At 40.3% G+C, this 17,135-nt stretch overlaps 1 protein-coding gene across 3 annotated transcripts in view; it reads right to left on the bottom strand.

The window, feature by feature from the left end:
- Positions 1-287: 287 nt before the first annotated feature.
- Positions 288-17,135, bottom strand: part of flrt2 (fibronectin leucine rich transmembrane protein 2) — a 55,759-nt gene continuing 38,911 nt past the window's right edge. For 2 of the 3 annotated variants that reach the window (XM_088403999.1, XM_088403998.1), the window contains exon 2: positions 288-5,738. In XM_088403999.1, the coding sequence (XP_088260125.1) occupies positions 3,319-5,298 (1,980 nt within the window). In that variant the 5' untranslated portion in view covers positions 5,299-5,738 and the 3' untranslated portion in view covers positions 288-3,318. Of the gene's footprint in view, positions 5,739-9,701; positions 10,109-17,135 lie in introns of those variants that run through there. The other variant, XM_088403997.1, reaches the window with a different exon arrangement.

The raw sequence follows: 17,135 nt of genomic DNA, 5'->3' as shown, positions 1-17,135 counted from the left end.
TGACTGCTATGCAGGTTAAAACTGATTTTCCACGTCTAAAGCCGTCATTGGCAGTGAATGAGTTAACTCACAAACAATGAGCTGTCATTCAACTAAATAGCTTTGATTCAATTCTTATTGAGGCCTTTGCAGACAATTATCACGTTTCTATTGCTTTAGTTTAATGATGAAAAAGCAATTTTGTGTAATCCTTTTTACATAAGCGCACAAAATAATCACAAAAGTTTAATAATGGGGCAGTGGAAAAAAAAGTATATTATATATATATATATATATATATATATATATATATATATATATATATATATATATATATATATATATATATATATATATTATTATCCTATTTCTGGATTAGAATTTCCCTTCATATCTGGAATACATAGATTAGAAGCCCTTTCCTTCCACGAGTGGGTGAAGGTGTGCATCTCACAAAGAGTTAACACACTCCCCCAGCATGAGTCGGGTGCAGCCAAGCGAAAGTAACGCGTACATATTTTTCCCTTTTCTTTACCGGAGGATTATGAGGAGAAGGAGGAGGGGGTAGCGGAGAGGCCGAGGCTGGGAACTCTTTAAGCTTGGCCCCCTCAAAATAAAATGATGTCAAATCAAATAGAGTCTTCTTAAGAAGTGCATAATGAAGACCTCTCGCTGCCGCCGCAGTCCGAGAGCTGAAGGGCAGGGAAACTGCTTTAATTGAGCGCACGCTGGGATGAGAGATGCGGGGACAGGGAAGCGGGAGATGAGACTCAATCCTTCCTAAAGTGATGAAATGTGCAAATGAAAATAATCACGAATGTCATCAAACGCATCACGGGGACTTGGCGCCGTGGATTATCATTGATCGGGATGTGCACCTGCAAATTTGACTGTTTTCCACAAAACCATTTTGACAAGTGAGTTCTGATTTAACATTTTTAACTTGTGCTTCGGTCCAGTCAGGATGATTTTGGTATTTCCCGTATTTTCCGCATTGTAAGGCGTACCTAAAAGCCTTGAATTTTCACAAAAGCTGACGGTGCGCCTTATAATCCGGTGCGCCTTATACCATGCATAAACCGCGAGTTTTCATTTCTGGGGGGATGAAAAAAATAATATAATCGCCATGTAAACTCTTCTGTATGTAAATTTTTACCTCTGCATTTCAGTTATAAATGTATTTATATTAATTCACCCATGTAAATTCTTCTGTATGCAAATTTTTACCTTTGCATTTCAGTTATAAACATATTTGTCTATTTCATATTATATATTGTATTAATATTGTATTTTTTATTTATACATCATGTATTTATATTTTTTACAATTAAAATTTGTTTTTGTTTGAAATGTTGATATTTTGCTAAAATTTTGAAGCAATTAATATGGCTTTGCAATTAATATTATTTCGTAAAAAAAAAAGCACACATTTATAAAATAAATGAATCCAGAAATGGTTTTTAAATCAACTGGAATGAACATCTAACATCCAAAAATGTAATTCAAAAGGCATATTTTATTTTTTAAGAGCCAAGAAAGAAAATCCCAGGTACTTTTTATTTTATTTACATATTTTTCAAGCATCTGGCTAAAGGAGGCTCTAAAAATTGGTACTCAATTAAGGGCTTATGCCAATTAATTCTGAAGTAATCAATGATTTTAGTATATAATCGCAGGTGATAAATTAATTCAGTAATCAATTAGTTATCTAAAATAATCAATTAGTGCATAATATCAGTTGATAAATTACTTTAGTACTCAGTAATCAGTTACTTAGTGATGCAAAGTAATTAATTACTTTAGTACTTCTTTATCTTAGGTGATTGATCACTTTAGTACTTAAATATCTAGTACTACTTATCAAATGTTATCACCTTAGTGGTAAATTATGTACTTAAAATAGTAGTACTTGTACATGACTTTAGCCAAACACTTGAAAAAGTACGTATGAATAAAAAGATGGGATCAAATATTTGGACTCTTAAAAAAACGTTAAAATATGTATTTGGGATTAAATGAGTAAATCTTACTGAAGTACTACAATCCCCACGTTTATGGTTCCATTTAGAAAGCCAACAAATGACTGTAATCTAAATTTTAAAGACCATTTATTTTTCCAAAGTCACAGATAGACCTGCCATAGATCAGTGCAGTGTTCTGCTGAGAGATTTGGTGCTTTCAAATTCATTGAAAAATGTCATCAATTCAGCATAAATGAGGGAATTATTTTGTATTTTCTTTGGAATGCTCATTACATTGAAAAAAAAAAGCCCACAATGGTGAAAATCCATATCCGTTCGACACAAAGCACGGTCAATTAGTTTGAAGTGATTCCACATCATTAAAGACACTCGATGAGCAATAATATTATAACAATGGCGTTTGAGCAGAGAAATGTCATTTGGGTTATGGAGTTTTAGGAGACGAAAGCTTTGTTCCACCCTCCCTGTCTGCCTCAGAAAAACCGAGAAAAACTGCCCCCTTGTGGTCACACTTAGTAAAACCGCCTGAAAAAAAATGACCTATATGAGTGTCGGCACATTCACGCACTGCAATCACCTTTCCTTGCTTTTTTTTTTTTTTACGTGATTAATTGTGTAGAGAAAATGACAAATCCCATTTCAGAGTTTTCCAAAAAGTGTCTCTTAACCAAGACTCATCTTGGCTCGCCGGTAAACAAATAGAGCAAAGATGATTTTAGCGTTTAAAGGCACTTTTGGGATTTCTCTGCGAGGAAACAATCCAATCACACCTCTTGCGCAATGGCGCAAGTGCCACTATTGTTTCCATGAATAGGAAAGTGCACTTGAGTTTCTTTAACAGCAAGCGACTAGTGCTGCTCTGTTCCGCCATGTGCCAATCGCCGCCATTTCCGCATTCATGACAAATTTAATATACTTGGGACTTATTTTTTCTCGTTTTTTTTCCGCTTCTGTGGTTAGCAAAGGATCCCGGCCCTCAAAGCGCCCAACATTTTCCAGAAGCTACACCCAGGTTGCTGTGATTGTACAAATCTGTGTTCATGTCCAGTTGACCATGAAAACAACTTTCAAAACCCTGCTGTTTATAAAAAAAACAAACAACCGGATCTCAATTTTTTTCCTATGAATAAAAAAGATAGCAGAGAATCCCACATTATTATCCACAGTATAAATTACATCATAGACAGAACTTGGAAATATATATGTATATATATATATTGTACAGTTATATGTTACTAGAACTTTTTTTTTTTTTTTTTACATTTTTTCTGTTATTGTCTACAGAAAGCGTGTAAGTGTGTATTGTACGGATTGTAAAGCGTCTGTGGAGTTTGTGGGTGCGGTATTTGCCACAGCATCACGTGTGGCAAAATTCTGTACTGGGAACGTTGCTGCTTTTGCAGTAGGCTAAGCTATTGTTACTGAGGTGACAGTCTCTAAATCCGATCCCCCCGTTGGGCGTGTAGATAGGCTGAATCCGGAAATCTCCCTTGAGCAGCTGCTCGTTGTTCAGCGCTACGATCTGGAAACTGGTTTCGGTCATTTCAAGAATGGAGTTATCCTTCTTGGTCCCGGCCTCGCAGTAGTCGTCTTTTCTGCGGCCCCGGTTGTATTTCCACTTGGTCGAAGACGACCGGCTCTTGCGGTGCATGTGCCAACAAAACAAACCGAGTAGCGTCACTAAGACGACGAGCACGGCCCCGCCGATGATGCCGGCCATCAGAAAAGTGGAATTAACGCTCTCCTTCGGAGTTTGTCCGGAACCGGGGGACTTAGTCGGCGAGGCGGACTTGGTCCTGGCCTCGGAGCATATGGTATCCTCTCCGGGCCTGTAGGAGTTATGCGTGTCCAAAACGTGGACGCAGATCCTGTACACGGAGCGGGGTTCCAGATCGGCGAGGCTGATGCGGCGTTGGCCCCCGCTCACCGTCCGTTCCTTCATCCCTTCGTTGATGTGGTTCTGGCCCCGTTTGACCCAGGTGACTTTATAGGCCGTGACGGTGAAATAGGAAGCCCAGCTCACCTCGATACTGGAGGAGTTCACCACGTGGAAGGAAATCCTCAGGGGGTCCTCGTAAGGAGGCATGGGCCCGGGAGGGTTGTGATAGATCGGGGGAACGGGCGGGGACGGTGAGTCAAAGTAGTCCGGACCCGACGCGGTCATCGCGGAGGTGGCGGTGGTGAGCGGGGCGGTGGTGGGCGGGGGAGGGGGCGTGGAGCGGAGGGTGGGCCACGGCGGTTGGTCGGCCTCCACCGGGCATTCGATAATATCCAAGGTGAGCTCGCGGATGGCCATGCCGCGCACCCTGTCGGGACTCTGGCACACGAAACCCCGGGCGTTTACGGAGGAAGGCAAGGACTTGAGCCACACCACCACCCATTTCACCGCGCAGTCACAGCGCCACGGGTTGTTCCGCACAATCAGGTGCCTCAAGCTGGACAGGCTGTCAAACACGCCCTGCGTGAGAGTCTGAAGCTGGTTGCTGGAAATATCCAACTTCTCCAGTCTGCTCAAGTCCGCGAAAGCCGCGACGGGCACCTGGTCGATCTGGTTCTCCTGCAGGCTGAGCTTGACCAGAGACTGGCTCGGTAAAAGGGGAGGGGGGAAGGTGAGGGAATTCCGGGCCAGCGCCAGTTCTCGGAGGCTGGCCAGTTCCTGGAAGGTCCCCGGCGCGATGCCCTCATCCGTCAGCAGGTTCCCGTCCAGCAGGAGGCGCTGCAGACGCGTCACGTTCTGGAAGGCCTCCTCGGCGATGTTGGCGATGCGATTCTCGTCCAACCGGAGCTCTTTCAAGTCCTCCGGGAGGCCGATGGGAACGCTGCTTAAGTGGTTCTTGGTGAGGAAGAGGAGTTTGAGGCTCAGCGCCTCCCGAAAGGCCCCTTCTTCCACCCCCACCGTGGAGATGGAGTTGTCATCCAGGTGCAGCTCCTCTAATCGAGTCAACTGCGCTAGCGCTGCCCTGGAGATCGTTTGAATATTGTTCTCCTGCAGATGCAGTACTCTGGTGTTTTTGGGCAGATTGATGGGAAACTCATCCAGCTGGTTGCCATAGAGATACACGGTCTCCACAGAGGCCAGGTTGTGAAGTTCCGCCGGAAAACCGGCGTTGGCGATCTGGTTGTTATGCAGGTAAAGGACCTTGTAGCCCTCCTGTATCCCCAGAGGCACGGACGTCAGGCTGCGTTCGTTGCAGTACACAAATAATTTGTCGCAACGACACTCTTCTGGGCAAGAGGCACCTGGGCTGAATTGCATTTGAAGGCTTAGGATTACAGTCAACCAAAATTGTAAGAACGAAGTCCAATCCTTATTCCAGGGTCCGGCCAGAAACTCCATAGTTGAAAATAAAAAGGAAAGAAAAATAACAAGGAAGTAAAGCGACTAGAAAAAACAAACAGGCGGGAGTAAAACAACGAAAAAACTACATAAATAACGGAGTAATCCAACAAATATTAACGTCAAAAAAAAGTCCGGCGCGGAGAGTCCGGTCATAAGCGATCAGCAAAACTTGAGGGTAATCCTGCGGGTGCTAGTCCTCGACTGAAGAGCGACGGTCTCATTAGCGGCGGCCGGTCCTTTGACTGACTCCATCCATGCTGAGACGTCAGACCATAGCGGGACTTTTTACTGCTTGCGCCACGCGGAGCTCATCCGGGGCTCGTTTGAAGCCACCCAGCAGAGAGCCACCGCGGGCTCCGTCCGCCTGTCCGTCACGCACTGCTGCCGCTCCCCGACCGGGGCGCAATCCAAGGAGGGTGACATTTGGAAGCGGAGACCTGTGGGAAAACAAAGAAACGCTAGTATTTTCAGGGTGGCCCTCTCGCTCCGCCGCCCTCCCACCGGCGCCCCCAAATCTCCATTTTCTTCACAGTGCCAAACAACGTGAGAATACCCACTGTACCTCCCTTGTTATGATTCGGAACAGAACGGCGCGGGCCGGCCACGCATTGTTCACCCCGACGTCAATTTATGAGCTGACTGATTGCAAAACAAAGTGAAACCATCTGATAAATATTCAAAACGGCTCTCGCATATCCGGTATCGCAGACATAAAGGAGGCTTTTGTCCCTTCGCGCTCTGTCAAGAGAGGGGGATCAACAACGGCGCGCACGCACTTCCATTTCTACAAGTTGGATGTGATACAGGTTTTTAAACGTGACATTTACAGATTATGTGTCTTGCACGTACCGGCGGTGTCCAAAATGTAGTCCGAGGGCCATTTGCGGTCCAAAGTTCGTTTTTGAGTGGCCCAAGGGATCCAACTAAAATTGGCATTTGCTTGATAAGAAATTTGTTTACTAGCTGCAATGATTAATCAAGAACTAATAATAGTGCAGTCATTTTCTGACTAATTAATCGCAATTTTTTTTTTCCATACTTAATCGTGATTAATCAAACTTCAAACAACTGATTTAGGAACGATCAAAGATAGGCATTACAAGAATCTTTAAAACTAAACATGATGATTTAAAAATCATTTCGGTAGTTAATTGTAATGCCTTTCTTTGATCGTTTAGTACGATTCTTTTCTTGTAACACACAAATATTTAACAGAGCTACCAAATCTGAACACATGATCTTTTCATAGAAACATTTCTCAAAATTACTTCCTTAAAGGGACACTGTGCAAGATTTAGACCGTTTTTCATTAAAAAATGATTAATTAAACAAGAAGTCATGATGGTGCAGTCATTTTCTAACTAATTAATCGCAATTTTTTTCCCATACTTAATCGTGATTAATCAGACTTTAAACAACGGAACTAGGAATGATCAAAAAAAGACATTACAACAATTTTTTAAACTAAACATGATGATTTCCCAATAATTCCTATGATTCATTGTAATGCCTTTCTTTGATTGTTTAATACGATTTTCTTATAACACACAAATATTGAACAAAGATACCAAATCTTAACTCATGACCTTTTTATAGAAACTATTCTCAAAATTACTTAAAGGGACACTGTGTGAGATTTAGACCGTCTTTCATTAAAAAGAAATACGTTAAATGATTATACATTTCACAAACTTGCAAATAAATGTGTTTTTAATGGCCAATAGTATGTTCTAAATATTGTCATGCGTCTAGTTATCGTTAAATGATATTACATGGCGGCCATGTTTGTTCTAGCAACGGACAATGATAAATGCAGCACCTGGAGCACCCCCTGCTGACCGTAATGAAAAACTGTCCAAATCTTACACAGTGTCCCTTTAAAGGTCAACATCCTCAGAATTTCACCACTCAGCAGTAAATAGCCACAGATCTTTTTTTTTTTTTTTTTGTCCTCTAGTAAAGCAGAGTATCATAAATACAACCTTAGAAATGTGTGCTTTAATTTGAAAAGCACAAATCAACATTTTAGCCCATTTAGTGTCATGTCAACAAAACCAGTAAAAGAATAAAATAATTTTTAGAGCATTTTCTGTACAGACTGTCAAATTGAAAAAGAAAAACAACTTTGCTTTTGAATAAAATTAACAGTTTTAAAAATCAACAACAAATCAACAAAACAATTGTCAGAATCGATTATTGAAATAATTAAGAGATGCAGCTGGCAATGTGTGAGTATCAGGCCGATACTTGGTAATCATAATACTTGTTAGTCATGATGCTGTTTTATGATCATGAGCTAGAAATGAAAAACTAAAAGAATAACAAATTGCCATTTCATTGAAAATTCTTTATGAAAATGAATTGGACTTTCTTTAAAATGATCAGTCGTTTTTTTGTTTTTTTTTGAGGCGGGGTATCAAAAGTACTATTGATATCAGTACTTGGTATCAGTGACTACACAAGAGTTGAGTAGTCGTAATGGGATTATACTGAAAAAAAAAAGTGGTATTGAACATCCCTACTGTAGAAAATATTCTAATTAAATCTAAGGTGCTTCTTAACAATACTGTGGAAATGAAAGCTAATTCATTTTTATGAGCTAAAATGGTTCCCTCCACTTTCTGGTCCAAATTATGAACATTGCATATGAACGTTTTTCAAGTCACTGCTTTCAAAATGCTCACTTTTCAACAGAATTGTCCTGTTTTGCTTCTTCTGAAGAGACGGGATTCAGCTTCTTTTCATTGCAGGGGCAGATCTTTTTTAGTAGGTTACGGGGTCACGGACCAGCCCCAATAATCCCAAAACTATTTTCCTCATAGAAACCTGTGAAAATGAATATGTTTAAAAAAACAATATGGAATTGCTTGATTGACTTTTTGGTGTGCTTGATGAATTAAAAATAAAAGACTTGTGATCTGTATATGGCCTTGAATGGGAAAAACCTTTGGACCTTTCTGCTAGCTATAAATGGGCAGCAAAATAGGCCAGATGAATTAACACATTTGCACAGCTTTGTTAGTATCTTAAGAGGACCTTCTTCTTAGTCTTTACTTCACCTTCATTCCACTCTGAATTTAAGGGCATGAATAATGGAATTGCAGGTGAGGAGCAAACAAAGAGCGACGAGGAACACACACACACACACATTCAACCTCTCGAACCATCCGCACACACAAGTTGTCAAATGGAATTGGACTGCAAAATAATTTAGACTTACCACCTGCGATAAATGATCAAAGCGGGCTATTTTTCACAGCGGAGAGCTTTCTCGTCAAGCACAAGGCCACCGCATTACCGAGGACCCACACATCCATTATTCGAAGTTTTATGACCCATCAAACATTCTCTTTCCCCGTACATGATTGAAAGATTCTGCTTGTCATCGGTTTGCTTTGAGCCTTACCGAAGCTCCACCCACAACCATTGATGGATAACACGCAATTAATGCAAATACGGGGTGAATGTTAACACACGGGAATAACCAAGAGTTGCATTATGTTGCATTTGAGGTTATGCAATGCAGACAAAATAATATTACTCTTATTTTATGCATGGTATGCAAAGTAGAAACGATGTTGAAATGTTGTAAAAGAGACGCTGTTTTGAGGGATGGAATGTAGCTGCAAACAATCCTCAGAGGCGCATCTGTGATCTACTTTTCTAAATTGAAAGCTCTACTACATTTAATCAAATAAGCGGCGGGGAGAGGAAGCAACCACGGGAGGCGATAAAACGTGCTACCACGGCAGCACACGCAGCAGCACCAGGCAATTGCATCCATATTATCGAAGCAATCATGAAAAAAAAAAATCCCACTTGCAACCGACTATTTTTTTTTCAAAGGAAAAGTTGGTGCTATGCGAGCATAACTTTAAGAGGTGAACGGATGAAATAATGGGCGAGAAAAAAAATACGAAATAACTACTTTCCCTTCCTTCGGCGTTCTAGCCCTCTCTTATTAAATTTCCAGGCGAGTGAGCACATATTCTCACCTCCAGATGAACGCTCTGATACGTGGCCAGGACAATCGGATTAAGAAGTGGATTTGCCGGGAGAAACGCAATTAAAAGTTGAAAACGGTGAAGGCATTTAAGAGGCGATAAGAGGAGGATCAGCCATACTTCAAAGGTTGCCCGGTGAGTGCTGTTCATTCGGATGGAATATTTCGAAGAGCGGTTGAAAGGCGTGAGGTGCATAGAGAGTGAAATCTCCGTGCGCCTGCGCTTTCGAGGGGGGGGGGGGGGGGTAGTCTTCAATTCGGTTAAATTGAAAGAGGGAATTAAAAAAATGCATTGAAATAAATTAGTTTTATCTATGAGTTTGTTTTGATGATCATTTTTTTTTTACTCATTTCAATTTCAAACGTCAATTTTCCACGCGATGATAATGAAAGATACCTTTGCAGAGCGTTCAACTTTTCTCCCTTTTGCCAATATCCTTCATGCGGGATGATCATGCGTAAAGGTCCGTCTGGTACCGCTGGCTCCAGGACTTTCCGATCGAGCGCCGTAGCATCATATTTTAATTCTTCTTCTATCCTTGACTTTTTTTTTTTTTTTAACTAAGCACCGCCTGTACCACAGAGCAAGGGCGGCGGAATCCAGGTTGGCAGCTCCGATCTCTCCCCATCCTCTCGTGCACAACTGCGAGGAGCCGCTCGTGGAAGTGTCCGCCGCCTGCTTTGTCACGGGCCATGACAGCTGGCTTGGTCCAAAGATCAACTTCCAACTCTCTGGCACAACAAGACTTCCCCGGAGTTGTTTTCTGAGATGGATCCAGTTGATAGTGCGACGTGTGCGCTCCTTGCTCCTCTCTCTCCTCCCTTTCTCCCCCCGCCCCCTCTCTCTCTCTCTCCCTCTCTCGTCCGTCCCTCCCCTCCTCAGAATAAAGAATGCATATCCCCCAACTGCTCAGTAATAGCTGTGAGCCACCTCCCGGCTGCCCTCACACTGCAGAAAATAGTTGTCTTTCAACACATTTACCCTGCGTATAATACAAAGCGTTTTAATTGACCTTTCTCATACAAAACTCCTCGGCAGGGCTTTTTCTTTCCATCAATTGATCGCACCAATAAGGTTTGTGCATTTTTTTCCCCCCCAGGGATAGAATTAGCACAGGGGTGCTAAAAAAAAATCCTTCAAAATAAAGGTGGAGCAAGCCCTTAGTGTCATTGAGATAAGGGCTGCACAATTAAACATTTTAGCGTGTTAGCTAAGCTATATTCAAATGCCCCTCCCTCTTTCTACCTTTCTACCTTAATACAGTGGGCCCCCGTGTTACGAGATTAATCCGTTCCGCGGTTGGGCTCGTAAAGTGGTATGTTAAATAGCTAATGTGTTGAGAAAAAAAATAAAAACATGTTAAAAATTGGTACCCAAATAGTATAGTAAGTGCTACGTGTATATATAATATAAATGCATACAATCAGAAAATATCATAACTAAAAAATATAGATAGGACTTTTTACCGTTGAGTGGAGCTTGTTATGCCCATATTTCCAAGTAAGGGTAGCCTAGGCTAAGCTAGCTTCGTATTTCTTAATTATCTCCAGCTTCGTTTCCATATAAATTTCTTGTTTGTCTTTTAATTCTAGTGAATTAAGCAGTTAAATGCACTCTAAATACGGTTTTGTAACCACTCGCCATAGAACAAAGTTTTATCATTCTGCCATTTTGAAATGAGTGAGGCCAACCAACAGCAGACCAGGATCTCCATCATGTAAGAGAAATTACCTAAAAACGCCTGCAGATGGAGACAAAACAACACAAATACAGCCAACCTCCTAGGGTCATGACAGTTGTTTTTGTCGCAAAGCGGGAAAAATACCGTAAAGGGGGACGAGTATTCCACATCGGAACATGAAAAACACTTAAGCCAGGGACGCTGCAACAAGGAAGTCCACTGTACTTGGAAAAAGTGCAGTAAATATCCTTGATTAAATGTCTAGACTCAATAAAGACGGATAAATACACCTTTGGCATTGAATGAGTTAATCGGAATGCTCTGTTTACATTAGTGAGGAAGCTTGGAGGATATTTTACACCAAAGAAGACAAATTTGCTTTACATATAAAATTCCGTGGCTGCATGTGTTAAACTAACCGTAAATTATTGTCAAATGAAACCCAGTAATGTTTAGACTAAATAACAGTTCAAAAGACAATAAAAGTCTCAAGTTCTCAACAATAATTATTATTTGAAAACATGCATGCAGGCACACACTGCACTTCAAACTTTAAATGCTTGACATAACATTCCAAATGCAAGACAAGACTCATCCTTTATTTTGTTTGGGCAATTCATCAAATTGACATTTGGCATGAAAATGTTTAGATTTGTGATTATTTCAAATGCAATTTTTCCTTGTAGCATTTACTATTGGCTAAAAAGACAACACTTATGTGAAAACGTTTTATTTTTTAAGGAGAATATAATCTAAGCAACTTGTAATCTTTCAGCCAAAAGCTGTAAAAGTCAACTGGCGGGCATGTGTGGCTTTTGTGTGTGCGCCATTCAGCCATTCATCATCTTTGCTCCGTGAGAAATGAAGTTGCGCATCTATGCGCAGAATGAAAGGGTTCAGGGTCAGTTCATGGACATGAAAAACTTCTTTAATGTCATTTTATCACATATGTGACGTCAACGATGGTAAACTTTTTGGTTCCCGTGTTATTATAGATGGTAAACATGTACTATTCTGTGTTAGTGACCTTAATGGTGAACTCTTTAGTTTGTGATGTGAAAGTGGCTAAAGTCTTTCGAGTGAGTTTTACAAATCAACTGTTTGATTTTAATTTTTTTTTTTTATGGTTTGAACCAGCAATTTCTGGATTGTTTCATTCATGTCTGATTGAATAGCAACATGAATAGATAAAATGCCCAATAAAAATTTCAAACTTAAGTTTTACGAAGTTTTGTCACTATGACACAATTTATCGATAAGTTGCCTCATGTTCCAGTTTCTTTGCTCTTAATTTGAAAAGAAAATTGTACTGTTTCTGTCATGGCATTTAAATTTGAATAATTGGAAATCCCTTTAAAATCTCACTTATCTTCTGAAGTGCCAACCCTCAAGTATACTCACACCCCTATTTCAGAGCTGCTATAGGATAATAGCATATACGCGTACTGAATTTTCGTGAAAAATCCTCAACCAAGTTCTTTTTAAAATTTTTAACGTAACCAAATTGCATTCAAAAGGATCCTTGCTATTGCTCGCTTCATTGGCATAATTGTTGCGATTGTTAGCTGTGGCTAAAGTCGCAGCTGGGTGCTTTGCACTCATGCGGTAGGCTAAAATTAAGCTGCCTCTGCTCTAACCAAGCTCATTTAAATTAAGAATGCATATCATGTTACCTTTATAAGTCTTCATTTTCGAAAGTGAAATTTGCCATCCATTCGACTGATAACTCAAATACTCGTCCATTTTATGACTTCTGCTCACAACAGGCAGCCAATCAGTGTCCGCTTCACAGTTAGCTAGACTATTGTTTTCCAACTCCCAACAACTCAAGCCCAGCGCATGGAAACAGATCTAATCAGCATACAGAAAACATAAATTTATCATAGTCCGCTAATATGACACCCTAGTATACAAACTTCATGCAGACATTAGTCGTGCTAAATTAGGTCAGTTTAGATTATAAATTGGCCATAGGTGTGAATGTGAGCGTGGGCGTTTGTTTATCTACACATGCAGTGCTATTGACTAGCATGAGTCATATGTAACATCCTCATTAGAAATAAAAATCAAATTTATACAGTAAATATCTTGCAGTATCATTAGTGACATTCTCCTCCTTAAACTGACATATCCTGTGCTAATAATGTAGCCGAGTAATATTTGCAGGGTCAGATATGCGCACGAGCACCACATGATCCTTGCAGGTCAACAGGTGCACACTTCTGATATTTGTTGTTAGTTCACGAAGACTATTGACACAACAATTTGTCTTTCCGCGACCTGTTTCACTGTATCTAACGTCTGTATGGCTGCGGAGCCTGTCGTCTAATCCTCCGTAAAAAAAAAAAAAGAGCTTCTGCTCACCGCATGAATTATTGATAGCGTAAATTTAGAAGAAACTGTCTATTTTTATTTTTGCCTTGATGGGCATGTTTGCAGTGGGTCACTAGGAATGTGATGCTGTATCATTGTTGTTTTTCTTTGGCGTGTGAAAAAAAATGGGCCTCGAACGTCAATCTTTGGTAAACATGCGAAAGCAATTACCCGTTGTGTAACTAACACGCGTATCATTCATAATATCCTGAGAATAGTTCTATTTAAATCCATAACAATGAGTAGACTGATAAGTTTTTTTGAAAAACACCTTATTTCCATAATAGTGTTGACAGGTTTTAAAGAATAGCCCCCATTCTGTTTCAGATATTAAACACATTCATGGAATTTGAACTCATTTACAGTCAAGTGTTGCTGAGTTTTGCAGTATTTACAAAGTCAAACTCCTCAACCAATACAACTATGCCGTATCTAACGTTTGTTTTTGTCTGTTACATAATGTTGTTGATATTTGTGTGCAGCTGGTAAAGAAAATAAAAGAAAAATTACATTAAAAGAATAGGCACTCATTTATAAATAGGTACTAGATTCCATCCCAATTGTATGTCCATATATACCAAATTGTAAAATGACTTTCAATAATAAAGTATAATATGCAACACATGCAGAGTTTAGAATCCATTTGAAGTTTACAAAAAACATATTTGACCAACTTCAAGACATTTTGGACCTGCTTGCAGCTAGTCCAAAATCTAGTCTACCTTTGGTCATCAAATTGCCAGATGCACGGAATACATCAGAAAACATTTCGAGGTGTAGCACAAATGACCAATTACACAAACACGCTTATAAGTTAATACCAAATTAATCTTGATTCCTATTATGGGTGGAACAAAAAATAGGTCTGAATTGGAAAATCAATTTTGATTTATAGGATGCCATTTCGAACAAGTATCAAAATATGTATTGGATCGTTTTTACATCCATACAGTACAAACAAATTCATCCACGCATATGTAAAACGGACAAGCATGTCATTGCCTCATACCATATTGAATCAAATTGTAACCTAATGAATCCAATCGTTCCATTTTCAGATCAAACAGTCGTTGAACCGTTGGAACCTCGAATATGGAAAAGTGTCTCCAATCATTTTTGCAGAGAGGTGGACACCCTCGAGTTATATAAGCAGTTGTTAAAAAAAAAAAAAAAAAAAAATACACAAGCTGTTTTTGACAACAGTGTGAAGTGTGAGAACCATACCTTATAAACCCCCAGTCAGCAGCCACTATGTAATTTCGCTGGAAATTCCCTTTCTTTCCTGTGCCCGGAGAGCTTTGGTGTGGCATATTTACTTTGCATGCTTCTGCACCTTGATAAAATTGCAGATACCCAAAAAAACCCTACGCACATGAAAAGCTGACGTCTGTCTGTTCCAGTCCAAGCTCTGCGTTAACGGAGGGCAGAGAAAGAGGGGAAAAGTCATCTTAGATGCACAGATATGTTTATCCCTTGGTAAAATTCATTACTTTCCCTAGAGACATCATTAGCTTATCACATTCCTCTCTGCATTCATTTACATCTGGACATCGCAAAGCACTTCAAAAGGTGCCAACCAAATTAGTGTTACAAGAAAAGTAGCAAGAATTTCACATATTTTTTACTGAGAACTCTGTGAGAAACCTTGGAAGGATTGCATGCGGCTGAAGAATATGGTACAGAATAGATAGATACTTTACATTTGTCGTTATTTTTTTTGGACCACAAGGTGCACCGAATTATGATTTTCAGTCTCATTGAGAACGTCACTTTTTAGAAATTTCCATGGATGAGGTGTTGCGGGTTATAACGCGCACCGTTTATAAGACGCGCCGGGTTACAAGGCACAGTTTCGATGAACAGGCCAAAATTTGGAAAGGTTTCTATATATCGTATGGGGTTATAAGGCGCGTTGAGTTATATGGCACAATGGGTTATAAGGCACAGTCTCAAGAAACAGCTGGAAATTTCCATACATAGGGCATACCGGGTTATAAGGAGCAATAGGTTATAAGGTGCACCGTCTTATAAGGTGCAGGCTCAACAAACATGTCTGTTTTGGGGAATTTCCATAATTGGGTGCACTGGGTTATAAGGCTCACCTGTTGCAAGGTGCACCTCTACTTTAGGAAAATTTCACATGACTCACTGGGTTATAAGGTGTGCTGTGTTATCAGGTGCAGTCTCAATGAACATGTTTTTTTTTCTTTAATTTATACGTACATAGGGGATAATACTGGGTTATAAAATTTTTAACGTGTGCGGTGTTATTAGGTGGTCTCCATGAACGAGTCTATTTTTGGAAATGTACACATACGAGGACGTGCTGGTTTATAAGATGCGTGGTGTTATAAGGCACATTACAGCAAACATTTTTCAACTTCAGTTCTAAATTCAGCCCTATATAGATTTTTTTAATTATATTTATCAGTTAGATGTAAAGTGTAATATTTTTAATTATCATATTTTTTTGACCGCAAGGTAAATTCTAAGTAATTAAACCTTATAAGGCAGAATGTTAATTTCTTTTTAAATGTGCCTTATCGTCCAAATAATGTGTTAGGTCTGAGGTGGCATGTTGGACTAGCAAATATCTTGCACCAGCTTTCCTATTTTTTCTTCGATATTTCAGCTTCTTACCACATTTTAAAAGCATGCATGCATTGAAGATTCCAAAACTGCCTAAAGGTGTTTTTTGCCTGCATTTGCTTCGCTGATGATCACTGCCAGGAAGGACCCCGCCTCTCACCTTAGTCAGCTGGGATAAGCTCTACCTATCTGTGGATAAGCAGTATAGAAAATGAATGGTTTAGATCTCCGATCAATACCTTCATTAATTTCTAAGGCGATGTAATTACGCTCACCCCCAACGATTATCAATATTCATGCATCTAATGTCACAGCATGTTACCCCAGAAGGCACCACGGTATTTTCTGCTCATGGAACACGCCCACTGAGTTTATTGCACCAGCAGCGCACTGATAGTCAGGATCCAAATATTCCTGCAATGTTGTGCAATTTCTTACAAAACTCTCTTATGAAGACACTTACACAAAGCTGTATTCATAGGAGCACAATTATTTGTTGGCCCTTGTTTGAAGACTGCATCTGGGTCAATGATATAGGGAAGCCAGACCGTGAGTTATAAAGCACGATAAAGTCTTGACAGAATTCTGCCCTATGCTGAAGCCAGCCTGTAAAAACACTTGACAACAAGTAAGCCCCTGTAGTTCAGTAGCGCGGGGGGGCGGGGTTAGGGATGGGAGGGTTACACACTGGGGGATGTGTTGGTGTGGTAGTTTGGAAGCAAAAGGCAATAGAGCTGAAATGGCTTAAAAGAGGACAGGAAGAGAGGATTGCGGATTACTGGCATTTTTGACATGAGGCGCCAAAGTCATCCTTGTCTTCCTAAGATTTAATGCCTAAGCTGGCTGCTTAGCAACGCACGCGGTAATTGTCAGGCACCTCAGATGCATCGGCCGTTTGCCGCTGAGTTTTACATCTCTGTAAACAAAATAAACCTCAAAGGATCCACCGACATCAGCTTGAGTCTCCCCGATTGGAGTCGACTTTATGGCTCTCGTGTCGGACTGTTACGGCCGGCGTACGACATGGATGAAACACATGATGGAACGCTTTCATATTTTAGATTTTAATGGTAATTGGGGGGTAAACTATATTTGAAATTGCCTTCGGATTTTTGGCATAAAAAAAAACGTTCCTGGTTGGATGTTTAAAGTAACCTTGAAACAACAACGGCACAATTTCTCAATTC

The sequence above is a fragment of the Hippichthys cyanospilos genome, chromosome 20, assembly GCF_059441005.1.
Source record: "Hippichthys cyanospilos isolate Australia breed blue-spotted pipefish chromosome 20, RoL_Hcya_1.0, whole genome shotgun sequence".
NCBI classification, from domain to species: domain Eukaryota; kingdom Metazoa; phylum Chordata; class Actinopteri; order Syngnathiformes; family Syngnathidae; genus Hippichthys; species Hippichthys cyanospilos.
Note: the sequence above shows the minus strand (reverse complement) of the source record. Positions and strands in the feature narration are given on the sequence as shown.